Source organism: Dama dama, chromosome 4, assembly GCF_033118175.1.
Source record: "Dama dama isolate Ldn47 chromosome 4, ASM3311817v1, whole genome shotgun sequence".
NCBI lineage: Eukaryota > Metazoa > Chordata > Mammalia > Artiodactyla > Cervidae > Dama > Dama dama.
The window spans coordinates 68154600-68170887 of NC_083684.1; the positions used below are offsets into that span (position 1 = coordinate 68154600).

Below are 16288 nucleotides of genomic sequence, written 5' to 3' on the forward strand. Positions count from 1 at the left end.
AAATGCTATATGATTCCATTTACATGAAGTAAGTGGTCATATTCATAGAGACAGAAAGTAGAGTGGTGATTGACAGGAACTGGGAAAGAAGAAAGGGGAAATTTTGTTGCATGGGTAGAGTTTCAGTTTTGCCAGATGAAAAAAGTTCTGGAGTTTGGTTACACAAAATGTGAATGAACTTCACATGACCAAACTGCACACTTAAAGATGGCTAAAATGGTAAATGTAATGCAATATGTATTTTAAGATAAAAGAAATTCAGAACTTCCCCCAAGGGTAACCACAGAAGAGTCAAGAGCTGATAGCAACACGGCAGATGTTCCCCACCCGCTCAGCCCCATCCCCACCCCTACAACTCCGGGGATTAGGGCTACCTTCTGTGCTCAGGACTCCCCGCTTCAGTTCTTGGAGATGTCTCAGCTCCAGCCCCACACGGCTTAACCTCAGCCTCCCTGACTGACCCTGTGCTCCAGGCTCTGCTCCAAGGATCCAGTAAGTCTCGGGTTACCCTCTTCTGTGGGAGACTGAGTGCTGAGTTCACACTCTCCCAAAGAGGCCTCTGCAACCCCAGAGTGCAGTGGGGTCAGCCTCTCTCCAGCCTGAGGGTGGAGAGACCCGTTTATTAGTTGAAAGGAGGAGGAGTTGAGAACTGTTGTGTTTGTGAGAGAAGGGGTGTGGGCGGGGGTTTTGATCAAGTCTGGAGGTTGGGAGACTCTTTTTAGACTGATGTTCAAACAATATGAAAGAATACCTTTAGGAAAGGCAAAAGGGATAGTTACGGAGTTTGGGATGGACATGCAGACACTGATATACTTAAAATGGATAAACAACAAGGACATACTGTAGACACAGGGAACTCTGCTCAATGTTATTTGGCAGCCTGAATGGGAGGGGTGTTTGGGAGAGAATGGATACATGTATATGTGTGTTACCCTTCTGTGGTTACCCTTGGGGGAAGTTCATATATACACACACATATATATATGAGTCCCTTTGGTTGAGTCCTTTTGCAGTCCACCTGAAACTATCACAACACTATTTTTTATAAACTTTTTATAAGTATTTTAATAAAATTTTATTATTATAAACTTTTATATAGGGTTTCCATTAGGTGAATCACTGGTTTCAGTCTCCTGTATACTGTTGGCTCTCCAAATTTAAGGGTTCCTCCTTTGTGGATTTTGGGGAAACTGTATCAACGTGAACAACTGCGGATTTGGGTATGTGTAGAGGACTACTGCATGGTAATTTATATTAAGTAATTTTTGTTTTTTCTACACCTGGGAACTCTGTGAAGCTGGCTGAATTATTTATCATTGGCATCAATTTCTTAGATGGTTGTGAGATACTCATGACATAAATTAACCATCTTAATGATTTTAAGTGTACAGCGGGGGAAGGAGAGAGGGGACAGGTTGAGGAAGTAACACTGACATGTATACACTGTCACGCGTGAAATAGATAGCTAGTGGGAAGCTGCCACTAGCAGCTAGGGGAGCCCAGTCTGACCCTCTGTGATGACCTAGAGGGGTGGGATGGGGGGTGGGAGGGAAGGTCAAGAGGGAGAGGAACACATATATACTTACAGCTGATTCATGTTGTTGTACAGCCGAAACCAGCACAACATAGTAAAGCAATTATCCTCCAATAAAATTTTTTTAAGTATACAGTTCAATAATGTTAAGTGTATTTACATTGTTGTGCAGCCAATCTCTAGATCATTTTTAATCCTGTAAAACTAAAACTTTGACCCCATTTTATGATAACTCTCCACTTCCCCCTTCACCCCAGCCCCTTGAAAACCACCATCCTGCTTTCTGTCTCTATAATTTGATAACTCTTGCAAGTTCACAGAAGTGGAATCATGCAGTATTTGTTTTCTTGTTATTGGCTGAGGTTACTTAGCATAATATCCTCAAGGTTCCTCCATGTTGTAGCACACATCAGAATTTCCTGTCTTTTTAAGGCTGCATAATATTCCACTGTGTATATAGATCACATGGTGCTTATCCATTCTTTCATGGAAGGACATTTGGGTTGCTTCCAACTTTCAGCTATTGTGATAACACTCTTTTGAACACGAGTGTACAAATATCTCTTTGAGATCCTATTTTCCATTCTTTGGGGTATACACCCATAGGGTGAATGGATCACATGGTAAATCAATCCACTTTTAGCTTTTGGAGGAATGCCACAACAGATGCACCATTTAACGTGCACAAGGATTCATCAGCAGAACATAATCTAGAAGAAAATGGAGGTCCACTGAAGTGAATGACTTCTTCAAAGGCACAGGAGTGTTGAGGAAGCCAATATTCTAATAATATTCTCCTGGGTTCTTAACCTTGCTCTTAGCCATAATGCTGGGCTTGGACTTAAGAGTATTGGAAGAGAGAGCCCCCTGAAGGTAACTCGTGGTCACTGGGTCATCCTAGCCCTGCAGAGCCATGTGGTGAGGAGACATTTCAGGCCTCAAAGGAGCAGGAAACAGAGTCCTGTCATTTCTGATTCAGAATGAAGGTTCATCCCCCTCCCTCCAAGCAGTTGGGAGACCTCTCTGGTTTGATGCTATGACAGAGCTAGTCTAGAGTCTGTCCCTCCTACAAATTCTATCTCACTCTGCCCAAAGCAGAGTTCCTATTCCATGTCACTCTGCAAGCAACAAAACAGGAAGCTCTCAGTTTTCAGGATCCTTGGTGAAAAATTATGCAGAGTCTGAGCTCTTTGATTACCAAGCTCCTAAAACAGTCACTTCACATGTATCAAAGAGGGGATGAAATAATGATGATGACAATCTTCCCTACATTATACAGGAAAGGAGGGCAAAGGTGGTATGTAGTTTGTGAAAACTCAGAAAAATTATTATGTTCCAGAGCTGGTTGATTTCAATTAAAAAATCATATTCTTAACCATTCATTTATTAAACTGTTCATTTATTCATTCATGCATCCTCAGTCATGTCTGACTTTTGGTGACCCCTTGGACTGTAGCCTGCCAGGCTCCTCTGTCCATGGACTTTTCCAGGCAAGAATCCTGGAGTGGGTTGCCATTTTGTCTCCTGCATCTCCTGCCTTGGTAGGCAGAGTCTTTACCACTGAGCCACGTAGGAAGCCCCTTTTATCCACTCAACTTATACCAGTTAAGCAGCTTCTGTGTATCACCGCTGCATTTGAGGCTTTTTCTGCCCAAGAAGCAGAAAACTTATCTAGCTTCTTCAGCTGGTCTAATAATTAAATTGATGTGAGACAAATCAACAAATTTAATTTGCTATGTATGTGAAATTGTGAAAGTGAAAGTCACTCAGTCGTGTCAGACATTTTGTGACCCCGAATTCTCCAGGCCAGAATACTAGAGTGGGTAGCCTTTCCCTTCTCCAGGGGATCTTCCCAATCCAGGGATCGAACTCGGGTCTCCTGCATTGCAGGCGTATTCTCTACCAGCTGAGCCACAAGGAAAGCCCAAGAATACTGGAGTGGGTAGCCTTTCCCTTCCCCAGGGGATCTTCCTGACCCAGGAATCAAACTGGGGTCTCCTGCATTGCAGGCAGATTCTCCTGCAATGCAGGTGGATTGTTATGTATGAGAGCCCCACAAAAACTTGAGGCTCAAGAGAGTCAAGCAAGGGAGGCTTATATGGTATCATGAGTTTAACATAAAAAGGAAAGAATCTGGGGCTTCAAAGGGGAGGAAGACGGCTCAAAGGAAGATGGGAAGAGCAAATGCTCGGTGAACACATGTTTGCCACTCCAAGCAGGGAAGACTTCCTGAGTTTAAAAAGTTGTATATTATCAAGTGTGAAATAGATCGCCAGTCCAGGTTGGATGCATGGGACAAGTGCTCGGGGCTGGTGCACTGGAATGACCCAGAGGGATGGGGTGGGGAGGGAGGTGGGAGGGGGGTTCAGGATGGGGAACACATGCAAATCCATGGCTGATTCATGTCACTCTGTGGCAAAAACCACTACAATATTGTAAAGTAATTAGCCTCCAACTAATAAAAATAATTAGGAAAAAAATAAAAAGTTGTCTCATAATAGCTCTCTTCCTGGCATAGGTCCCCTAATCCAATTATTTTGAACAGTTAAGGGAGAGGCAAGGAGTTTCTCCAGAGTCTGCTGGGTCTTAACTGCCTTCAGCTCAAAACAGTATATCCACCAAAGGGGTACATTTGAGGAGATAGAATCCACTCCATCTTACTTTCCTTCACGCAACCTTTCTGGTAATTTTGAATCATATTAAAAGATGTATTTATGTTTAAGGAACCAAAGCTCAGAGACAGAGAACTTGATCAATGTGTCCTTTTACCACTTGCTCCCCATTACTCCATTGCTCCACGGAATTGGACTCCCAGGATCAAGGGCAGATGGGACTTTTTTTTTTTTTTTTTTGAAGTAGTGTTGTTTAAAGCCTCTTCCCTGATTATTCAGTTGGTAAAGAATTTGCCTGCAATGCAGGAAACCCTGGGTTGATTCCTGGTTTGGGAAGATTCACTGGAGAAGGGATAGGCTAAATTTCTGCTGTACAGATTCAGTGATACATATACATATACACATTCTTTTTCATATTCTTTTCCATCCTGGTTTATCACATGATATTAAATAGAGTTTCCTGGGCTACACAGTTAGGACCCTGTTGTTTAGGATGAACATTCTTAATGACTTTGTGTCTTGCGTTCTCAGCAGATCATATCAACTCCGTGAGGATGCTGCGTCAGTACGTTTGCCAACTTGGTCAGAAGCTGGTCCGCAAGCGGCCACTGGAGCCCATAGCGGAGTCTGAGAGTCCTGCAGCTCATCTAAACACACTGGACCTGGTGGGCTTCGGTGTGGCCAGCACCTTGGGAGCAAGTGTGTACATCGTGGCTGGTGCTGTGGCCAAATACATAGCTGGACCAGCAACCATCATCTCCCTCTTGGTGGCTGCCCTGTCTTGTGTGATGTGTGGTCTCTGCTATGCTGAGTTACGGGCCCAGGTACCATGTTCTGGTTCTGTGTATCTCTACAGCTATGCCACCATGGGACAACTGTGGGCCTTCATCATTGGCTGGAACCTCATCCTGTATTTAGTCATTGGTGAGATGATGGAGTGGGGGAAAGCGTGGGTCTTAAGATCAGGAAGCAAGGAGGGAGGAGGATTGGGATCTTCTCTCATTCACACTTTGTTATCTACCTTGTGTGGGAGGAGGATAACATTGGCAGTAAAACCCCACAACTTCATTGTACTCAGGTCTATCCTGTTTCTTTAAATGATGATCCAGGAAACCAGAAGGAAAAGGAACTGTAGGGAGTGGATGAGAGGGAGGCATGGCCCACAGGCTCATCCATTCACCATATTGAAGTTTTTGGTCAGCTGTTGTCTTTGTGGGATTTTCCTTTACCACATGATTTAAAAATTTCAGCTCTCATCTCCCAGCCTCCCTGGTCCCACTTTTCTGTGTTCTTGTCTTGCATAACATTGATCTCCTCCTAATTATACCAAATAGTGACCTATTTTGTGAGTTATCTGGGTCTGCTCTTCCCACCCCAGGAGGAGAAACTCTTTGAGATTAGGTACTTTGTCTTTCTTTCATAACATATCCCACAGCACATAGTCAAGAATCAATTTATCCTTGTTAATGAATATTCTTCTGCCTCCATAGGCACTGCCAGTTTGTCCAAAGTGTGGAGCATCACCTTTGACAGCCTGATTGGAAATCACATCTCTCAGGCGTTAGAGGAGACTTTCTCTCCATATATGCCCTCTTTCCTGGCCACGTTCCCAGACTTTGTTGCTCTGGCCCTGTTGCTGGTGATGATCGGTGAGAAGGGGACAGAGATAGGATGAGAAGAGTGGGGTGTGAAGAAGGAGCTGGGGATGGAAAGGCTTGGGTGAAGAATGAGTGGGGTTAGGACTGGAAGGAAAGGTGGCAGGAGGGGAGGACACACACTGTTGCTTTTTATTCTCGGCACCGTTGACAATTCGGACTGGATCATTCTTGGTGTGGGGGGTTGTCCTATGCATTGTAAGGTTTTTAAAAAATCAGTGTTGGGTGTGGAATAAAAATCATTCCCAGCCTTTACTCACTAGACACCAGTGATGGCCTCCCTGCCCCCAAACTGTGACACCCAGAAAGTCTCCAGACAGTGCCAACTGGCTGGGAGGCAAAATCACCCCCGCTGAGAATCATTGACTTAGACCAACAAGCTTCCTCCTCTGTACTGAGATCAAAGAATGCTTTGTTTTTCAGTTGAAAGGAAGTCCTCATAGCATAAAATTAATAATTTTATTATTCTCTCCCACCTTTATTTAGATATATTTGACATATAGCACTGTATAGGTTTAAGTTATACAAGCTAATGATTTCATAGACATATATTGTGAGATACGACATCAACCATCTGAAAGTGTACAATTCAGTGGCACTTAGTACATTCACCATGTTGTGCAACCATCGCCTCCATATACTTCCAAACTTGTTCATCTCCCCAAAGGAAAGACTGCTTCCGGTACCCGCTGAACCGTCAGTGTCCTCGCCGCGGTCTGCAACTTCCCGCCTCTGGCAACCATTAGTCTCATTTCTCTCTCTATGGATTTATTTATTTTGAGTGTTTCATATTCCATCTATCCCATAGGAGTAATGCTTCTGGGCTCTTATGCATCACCCCTGATCATCAAAGTGTTCACAGGCATCAACATTTTTGTTCCAATCTTCACGATCATCTCTGGCTTCATTAAGGGAGACCTGCACAACTGGCAGCTCACAGAACAGGACTACAGACTGAACACATCCAGATCCAGTGACATCTATAGGTTAGGAGGCTATGACCCTTGGCCAGAGAAATGCTTGTGAAGTGGGGGAGGTGGCAGTGCAGAGCTGGGAAGACAGTAGAGACTAGAGAGATCTGGGCTGGTGAATCCACAAGATCAGATGATGGGAGTGCTGGAGCCCAGGGCTTGTGGTATGAAGGGAAGAATCCAGTAGAGATGACTGAACACACCCCACCCATGTCCTTCCTCATTCCTTCTCTCACCATAGCTTGGGCCCTCTCGGTTCTGGAGGGTTTGTGCCCTTTGGCTTTGATGGGATTCTCCAAGGAGCAGCCCTATGCTTCTACTCATTTGTTGGTTTTGATGGCATTGTCATGAAAGGTAACATGGTTATTGTGGGTCCCATCAGGGGCTTGGGCACAGTTTCAGCTGCCCTTGGGCACAGGGGTTGGTAGATGGTTAACCTGCTTTGGAAAATGCAAGAGGAAAGGGGATTTTTTTCTTCTTTTTGCTTTCACTCCAGTGTGTTTTCCTGACCTAGTACTTCCACCCACCTGCAGGGAGAGAAGCCCGAAATCCTCAGCGTTCCATCATTTTGAGCATGGTGATCTCCATCTTCATTGGCTTTTTGGCGTACTCTGGTGTCTCAGCATCAATCACCCTCATGGTGCCCTACTACCAGATTCATCCTTTCAGCCCCTTACCACAGGCTTTTCTCCACGTTGGGTGGGACCCTGCCAGATACATCATGGCTGTTGTCTTTTTGTGTGCTCTTTATACAGGTCAGTGCCATGGTTTTCTCCCTGTCTACTGTCAGATTCTTAGGTATCTGTCCCTTGGTATGAGGGACAAGAGAGCAAGAACCTTACCCCATGTAGACAAGGGAGGAGATGGCCTAGGCTATCCCTTGTCTCCAAGTCTGCACATGTGTTTTCATTTTCTCTTCCAGCCTCCTGGGCACCATATTTTACATGTCTCAGTTGATCTGTGCAATGGCCAAGGATGGACTCCTTTTCCGGGGTCTTGCTCAGATCCATGCCCGCACAGGCACCCCTGTCATGGCTATAATGTCTTCTGTAAACCTCGCAGGTGAATAAATGAAACACACTCCTTCTCCAATCAATTTCCTTAACTTGGATATTTCTAGTGATTTCTCACCCACTTCTCCACCTTGTTTGTGCCTTCATTCTAGCCATCATGGCGTTACTCTTGGACCTCCGACATATGGTGGAACACATGTCAACTGGGATGATATTTGGTAATACCCTTGCGACTTTTTCTGTGCTTGTCCTCAGGTGAGGCTCCACTATACCTAGGCTGGGGGTCTTAGACCCATGGGGGTTGATGGGTAGGTAATCGTCTTCTGGTTTAATGTTGCTTTCTATATGTCTTGGTCTCCTTAAGGCAGGAAAGAGATCAATAGATCATCTGATGTTGGGTTAGTAGTTAAGTTCAATTCAGTCACTCAGTCGTGTCCAACTCTTTGCAACCCTGTCGACTGCAGCACGCCATGACTCTCTGTCCATCACCAACTCCCAGAGTTTACTCAAACTTATGTCCATTAAGTCGGTGATGCCATCCAACTGTCTCATCCTCTGTTGTCCCCTTCTCCTGACTTCAATCTTTCCCAGCATCAGAGTCTTTTCAAATGAGTCAGTCCTTTGCATCAGGTGGCCAAAGTATTGGAGTTTCAGCTTCAACATCAGTCCTTCCAAAGAATATTCAGGACTGATTTCCTTTAGGATGGACTGATTGGTTCTCCTTGCAGTCTAAGGGACTCTCAAGAGTCCTCTCCAACACCACAGTTCAAAAGCATCAGTTCTTTGACATTCAGCTTTCTTTATAGTCCAACTTTCACATCCATACATGACTACTAGAAAAACCATAGCTTTGACTACAGACCTTTGTTGGCAAAGTGATGTCTCTGCTTTTTAATATGCTAAGTTGGTCATAATGTTTCTTCCAAGGAGCATGCATCTTTTAATTTCATGACTGCAGTCACCATCTGCATTGATTTTGGAGCCCCAAAAAATAAGGTTTCTCAGTGTTTCCATTGGTTTCCCCATCAATTTGCCATGAAGTGATGGGACTGGATGCCATGATCTCAGTTTTCTGAATGCTGACATTTAAGCCAACTTTTTCACTCTCCTCTTTCACTTTCATCAAGAGGCTCTTTAGTTCTTTGCTTTCTGCCACAAGAGTGGTGTCATCTGCATATCTGAGGTTTTTGATATGTCTCCCAACAATCTTGATTCCAGCTTGTGCTTCATCCAGTCCAGCATTTCTCATGATGTATTCTACATAGAAGTTAAATAAGCAGGGTGACAATATACAGCCTTGACGTACTCCTTTCCTGATTTGGAACCGTCTGTTGTTTCATGTCCAGTTCTAACTGTTGCTTCTTGACCTGCATACAGATTTCTCAGGAGGCAGGTCGGGAGGCCTGGTTTTCCCATCGCTTTAAGAATTTTCCAAAATTTCTTGTGATCCACACAGTCAAAGGCTTTGGCATAGTCAATAAAACAGAAATAGATGTTTTTTCTGGACCTCTCTTGCTTTTTTGATGATCCAGAGGATGTTGGCAATTTGATCTCTGGTTCCTCTGCCTTTTCTAAAACCAGCTTGAATATCTGGAAACTCACGGTTCATGTATTTTTGAAGCCTGGCTTGGAGAATTTTGAGCATTACTTTACTAGCATGTGAGATGAATGCAATTGTGTGGTAGTTTGAGCATTCTTTGGCATTGCCTCTCTTTGGGGTTGGAATGAAAACTGACCTTTTCCAGTCCTGTGGCCACTGCTGAGTTTTCCAAATTTGCTGACATATTGAGTGCAGCACTTTTACAGCATCATCCTTTAGTATTTGAAATAGCTCAACTGGAATTCCATCACCTCCACTAGTTTTGTTCATAGTGATGCTTCCTAAGGCCCACTTGAGTTCACATTCCAGGTTGTCTGGCTCTAGGTGAGTGATCACACCATCGTGGTTATCTGGGTCATGAAAATCTTTCTGTTTAGTTCTTCTGTGTAGTCTTGCCACCTCTCTTAATATCTTCTGCTTCTGTTAGGTCCACACCATTTTTGTCTTTATGTGCCCATCTTTGCATGAAATGTGCCCCTGTTATATCTAATTTTCTTAGAGAGATCTCTAGTCTTTCCCGTTCTATTGTTTTCCTCTATTTCTTTGCATTGATCACTGAGGAAGTCTTTCTTATCTCTCCTTGCTATTCTTTGGAACTCTGCATTCAAATGGGTATAACTTCCCTTTTCTCCTTTGCCTTTCACTTTTCTTCTTTTCGCAGCTATTTGCAAGGCCTCCTCAGACAACCATTTTGCCTTTTGCATTTCTTTTTCTTGGGATGGTCTTGATCACTGCCTCCTGTACAATGTCATGAACCTCGGTCTATAGTTCTTCACACACTCTATCAGATCTAATCCTTTGAATCTATTTCTTACTTCCACTTTATAGTCATAAGGGATTTGATTTAGGTCATACCTGAATGGTCTAGTGGTTTTCTCCACTTTCTTCAATTTCAGTCTGAATTTGGCAATAAGGAGTTCATGATCTAAGCCACAGTCAGCTCCTGGTCTTGTTTTTGCTGACTGTATAGAGCTTCTCCATCTTTGGCTGCAAAGAATGTAATCAATCTGATTTCAGTGTTGACCATCTGGTGATGTTCACGTGTGGAGTCTTCTCTTGTGTTGTTGGAAGAGGGTGTTTGCTATGACCAGTGTGTTCTCTTGGCAAAACTCTACTAGCTTTGGCCCTGCTACATTCTGTACTCCAAGGCCAAATTTAGCTGTACTCCAGGTATTTCTTGACTTCCAACTTTTGCATTCCAGCCCCCTATAATGAAAGGGACATCGTTTGGGGGTATTAGTTCTAGAAGGTCTTATAGGTCTTCTAGAAGGTCTTCAAGCTTCTTCAGCTTTACTGGTTGGGGCATAGACTTGGATTACTGTGATATTGAATGGTTTGCCTTGGAAACGAAGAGATCTTTCTGTTGTTTTTGAGATTGCATCCAAGTACTGCATTTCTTTCTTTCTCTTCCCACGTACTGCATTTCGGACTCACTGTTTTACTGTGATGGCTACTCCATTTCTTCTAAGGGTTTCTTGCCCACAGTAGTAGATATAATGGTCATCTGAGCTAAATTCACCCATTCCAGTCCATTTTAGTTCGCTGATCTCTAAAATGTCAATATTCACCCTTGCCATCTCCTGTTTGACCACTTCCACTTTGCCTTAGTTTATGGACCTAACATTCCAGGTTCCTATGCAATATTGCTCTTTACAGCATTGGACTTTACTTCCAAAACCATTCACATTCAAAAGTGGATGTTGTTTTTGTTTTGGCTTCGTCTCTTCATTCTTTCTGTAGTTATTTCTCTGCTGATCTCCAGTAGTGTTTTGGGCACCTATGGACCTGGAGAGTTCATCTTTCAGTGTCCTATCTTTTTGCCTTTTCACTGTCCTATCTTTGTTCATGGGGTTCTCAAGACAAGAATACTGAAGTGGTTTGCCATTCCCTTCTCCAGTGGACCACGTTTTGTCAAAGAGACTGCTGTTATTATTGCCTTAATACCTCTATTCAGGTACCAGCCAGACCTGAATGAGAAAGCAGAGGAGGAAGTTGAAATGGAGCCTGAAGTTGAAGAACATCCTTTGGACTCTGCAGCTGAAGCCAGCATCTCAAGGATTCTAAAGAGTCTGTGGTTCCCTGCCAGCACCATCCCCATCCAGAAATCTGGCCAGATTGTCTATGGATGTGCCTCTCTGCTTGGTGAGCAGTGGGATTTCTCTTTGGTCCCATTCTGAAATTGACAGGATGGGGTGAGATACTGTGTCTTTGGCCGTTGAGGAAGAGTCATGGAGATGTGATGACCTTTCCTGATGTTGGTTTCAGGGAGGGGTGTGACACAAGGTCCTGACATCTTTGTCTTCTGGGTCCAGTCTGTTCTCCTCCACCTTGACCCTTGCAGTTCTTCTGCTGATAATCCTGAGCCTGATCCTGGCCCAGTGGCCCAGACATGTGTTCTCTGGAGACCCCGTGCTCACAACAGTGGCTATGCTGCTGCTGCTGCTCATCACTGGGGTCACAGTCATCATCTGGAGGCAGCCCCAGGACACTTCTCCTCTAATGTTCAGGGTAGGTGACCTTGTGTACCCAAAGTGTCCACCTTGAATAAACGAAGTTTGCATGCTTTGAGGTCTGAACATCCTCTACTGGCCCAGAGAAGAAGACAAGTTGCTAAAACAAATGGACCCTTCCCTGATCCACACTCAGTGCTATACATACACAATCTCAGTAGGCACTGAACATACAGCCTGAATGGACTGAACTTGTTCTGCCCTCATTGGGTAGGGTCTCCCTTTCAGACATCTGGGGTGTGTCCAGGGATGAACTGACTCTGCCCACAGGCTCCTGCTCTGCCTGTCCTCCCACTGGTCAGCATCTTTGTGAATGTTTACTTGATGATGCTGATGACCTCGAGGACTTGGACCCAATTTGGCATCTGGAATGCCATTGGTAAGTGGTTTTCTGGGATAAGGAGGCTTATTGAGTGACCAGATCCAACCATCTTCCTACCACCTCCCTTAGATTGTGTCAGACACCATAATAGGAAGCCTATTGGGCATTTGTAAGTGAGGAGAGCACCTTCTTTTCCTTCTCATTGTCTCATTTCCCTACTAGGATTTGTCATATACTTTGGATATGGGATCCGACACAGCCTGAAGGAGAACAATGAGGAACAGCCACCAGCCTCCACCTCCCAGACTTGACAAAAACATCCCTGGTGCTGAGTCATCTTAACCACAGGAAATAGATGCTGTGTGAAATCCCTCCAGGCTCTGGAGGATCTTCCAGTTCAAAGGACACTGTGAGCCTCTATGGACTGTGAAGGTGGTGGCACTTAGAGCCCTGTATTTATTGTTCATGGACAAAGTGACTGTAACTTTGTATAAATTTTAAATAAACTTTTTAAAGATTAGAAAAGTGCAGCAAAATGAATTTTCACAAAGAAATTACAAAGTAAGCAGCAACCAGAAGAAGAAACGAAATACTCACCTGCATGTAAGAAGCTCCTCCTCCTGCCTGTTTCCAGTGAAAACACAAGAAATTCCCACATGGGAAGTAAACTCAGGTAACAATACATGTGTCCAGTATTGCACTTGAAATATTAGGACACAAATATATTGTGAGTAAAACAAAAAGAACAAATACATGGTGCAAACAGTAACACGAGAAAGCTAGCATAGCTACATTAATATCAACAAAGTTGACTTTAAGAAAAAGAGAATAATGACAGATGATGTGGATCATTTCATAATGATAAAGGGATATGCTCATTTGTACTTTTCCTGTGGCTTTATTGAGATATAGAGTCAATTGTGAAAATAATCATTTTTCTTGACTTTTCTGTCTCAGGCTCTTAGAGCTACACAGTAGAGTTGATTAGGAAAAATTCTTTATTTAATAATTTTATTTATTTTTTATTGTGCTAGGTCTTCACTGGTATGGGCGGGCTTTCTCTAGTTGCAGAGAGTGGGAGCTACTCTTTGTTGTGAGCCCTAGAGCATGCAGATTTCAGTAGTTGTGGCACACAGGCTTTGTTGCTCCACAGCATGTGGAATCTTCCTGGACCAGGAATCAAACCCATGTCCTCTGCATTGGCAGGCAGATTCTTACACACTGAGCCACCTGGGAAGTCCTGGAAAAATTCCTAATTGGAAAAAACATTTGCATTGCCAGAGGAGGGTAGACAGGGTGGGAAGTAAGGGTTTGTTGATAAATGATTACAGTTGGGTGGAACTGAAAAATAGGAAGTGAAACTGAAAAGACAAGATTAAGTTGTTGCAAAACAGAATGCATGATATTGAGATTACGAACATTGAAGACATTTGGTAATAATGAAGTAGAGGATTGGTCGCGGGATTGAGCAACTGATACAGAGTGGAGGGATGGAGGTCAAGAAACTAGTAGCAGGCTACTGTTATAGCTCAGAGGTGAAGAATCCACCTTCCAATGCAGGAGACAGATTCAATCCCTGGTCCGGGAAGATCCCATTTGCCTCAGGGTAACGAAGCCCATGGGCCACAACTATTGAGCCTGCGCTCTAGAACCTGGGAGCCGTAACTCCTGAAGCCTGCATGCCCTGGAGTCCGTGCTCTGCCCTAAAAGAAACCACTGCAATGAGGAACCTGTGCACCACAACTAGAGAGGAGCCCCTGCTCATCACAACTGCAGAAAAGCCCACGCAGCAACAAAGACCCAGAACAGCCAATAATAAATAAATAAAATAATCATTTAAAAAAAGAAACTGAGTAGCAAGTTATTAGATGAATTAAAACTAGATGGAACACGGGACTTCCCCAGTGGTCCAGTGGTTAAGCATCCGCGTTCCAATGCAGAAGACATGAGTTTGATCCCTGGTCAGAGAACTAAGATCCCATATGCTGGGGGCGTGACTGAGCCTGCACACCACAGCTAGAGAGAAGCCTGCCTGCCACAGGGAGAGTCTTCACGCCACAATGAAGGACTCCAGGACTCCAGGACTCCACAACTGAGACCCAGTGCAGCCAAATAAGAAAAATAGCAAGTATATTTTTTAAAATGGATGGAGGAGGTTGAACAGAAGTAGGAAAATCACCAAATTGAGAGTCGTGATGAAATTAGAGGTGCAGGATACAAGTAATGGAGACTGAAATTGCTGGTGAAACTTTGATAGAAGAGGTTGACCTCACCTGATTATCATCCTTCCCTTACTTCCTGGACAACCGGATATCCTGAGCTACTCCATGTGCTGTGAGAGGCAAGACTCGATGAAAAGTTGAATCAGAATGTAATCAAGCCTTCAGATCAACCATGAGCTCATAGTGGACAGGAGGGATAGATTCACATTTGCACTGAAAGCACCATTAACTGAAACCAGAATGTGAGTAATTCTCCAGGAAAGAAAATGGTGCATTTTCATAACTATTGAATGGTATGGGGAATTCCCTGATGGTCTAGTCATTAGGGCTCCATGCTTCCACTGCAGGGATTTTGGGTTCTGTCCCTTATGGGTGAACTAAGATCCCACAAGCTGCACAGCGCAACCAACAAAATAAAATAAGTGATATGATCCAAACTGGAGATTCATTCATTAATCAAATACTATCACCCACCCAGGCATACTTTGGAAATATCTCTGGTTGAGTCCAGACAACCCAATAAAAAGAACTGGCAATAAACAGAGTCATATACAAATTTTTTAGTTTCCCTGTGCATGTAAAAATTATGTTATACTACACTCTACTCAGTGTGCAAGAGCATTCTGTAAAAAAAAATAATGTGCATACCTTGATTTTAAAATATTTTTTTAAATGTGGTAAGCATTAACTTTAGTGGTCACAAATCTTCAATTTATAAAAAATACATTATCTTCAAAGTAAAAGAAAGTAAGGTACAGGTACTTGTGAAAGTATCTGTACATAGTAAGATATGTATATGCATATAATCATCATGCATAAAATATGTATCTAAGGTGCATTGAACTGTGGTGTTGCAGCAGACTCTTGAGAGTCCCTTGGACTGCAAGGAGGTCCAACCATCCTAAAGGAGATCAGTACTGAGTGTTCATTGGAAGGACTCATGTTGAAGCTGAAACTCCAATACTTTGGCCACCTGATGCGAAGAGCTGACTCATTTGAAAAGACTCTGATGCTGGGAAAGATTAATGGCAGGAGGAGAAGGGGACAACAGAGGATGAGATGGTTGGATGGCATCACTGACTCATTGGACATGGGTTTGGGTGGACTCCGGGAGTTGGTGATGGACAGAGATGCCTGGCGTGCTGCAGTTCATGGGGTCGCAAAGAGTCAGACACGACTGAGGAACAGAACTGAACTGAACTGAAGATATTTGTATTAAATATATATTTTTAAGTGTTCACTGTTTCTATGAAATTCACTATATTTAGGTGTCTTGTATTTTTATTTCTTAAATCTCTCACCATTTTGTCTCTGTATGCTGTCTGCAATCCAATCACCTTTCTTATGAGGACATTAGTCAGATTGAGTTAGGACCCACCCTAGTGACCTCATTTAAGTTTAATTACCTCTTTAAGACTCCCCATCACCAAATACAGTTACATTCTGAGGTGCTGGGGGTAGGAGTTCAACATATGACTTTGACATCAGAGAGATACTTTCAGCTCATAACACTTTGATGCCATTTTCTCCCCAGCAACTGAAACAGTGCCTGGAATACAGAAAGTGTTCACTTATATCTGATAAAAGAGATATATGATAAAAGAATCACATGCACAAGTAATATTTTATGTGCCCCAAGATAGAGAAAATTTTATTTAGCAAATATTATCAAGGGGAATTCATTTTGGAAAAAAAAAAATTGTGAAACTAATTGAAAAGGAAAATAAGACTCTAAAGCGATGTTTCGTCTGAACTGAGAGTGATGTTGCCTATTGAAATTAGAATGAATAAATGCTTTGTCACATAGTCACATAGCTGATGTTTTCCAGCTTCGTTCAGTTCCTCATTT

General features: G+C 43.2%; 1 protein-coding gene across 1 annotated transcript; it reads left to right on the plus strand.

Annotated features, from left to right (window-relative positions):
- Nucleotides 1–421: 421 nt before the first annotated feature.
- LOC133051902 (cationic amino acid transporter 3-like) lies at nucleotides 422–12528 on the plus strand. The gene is made up of 12 exons (XM_061136581.1): nucleotides 422–492; nucleotides 4678–5070; nucleotides 5637–5795; nucleotides 6610–6787; nucleotides 7014–7126; nucleotides 7306–7531; nucleotides 7695–7834; nucleotides 7938–8040; nucleotides 11340–11527; nucleotides 11727–11893; nucleotides 12166–12274; nucleotides 12440–12528. Exons 2-12 carry the CDS (start codon nucleotides 4701–4703, stop codon nucleotides 12526–12528), a joined length of 1842 nt encoding a protein of 613 aa, XP_060992564.1. The 5' UTR covers nucleotides 422–492; nucleotides 4678–4700.
- Nucleotides 12529–16288: the final 3760 nt, after the last annotated feature.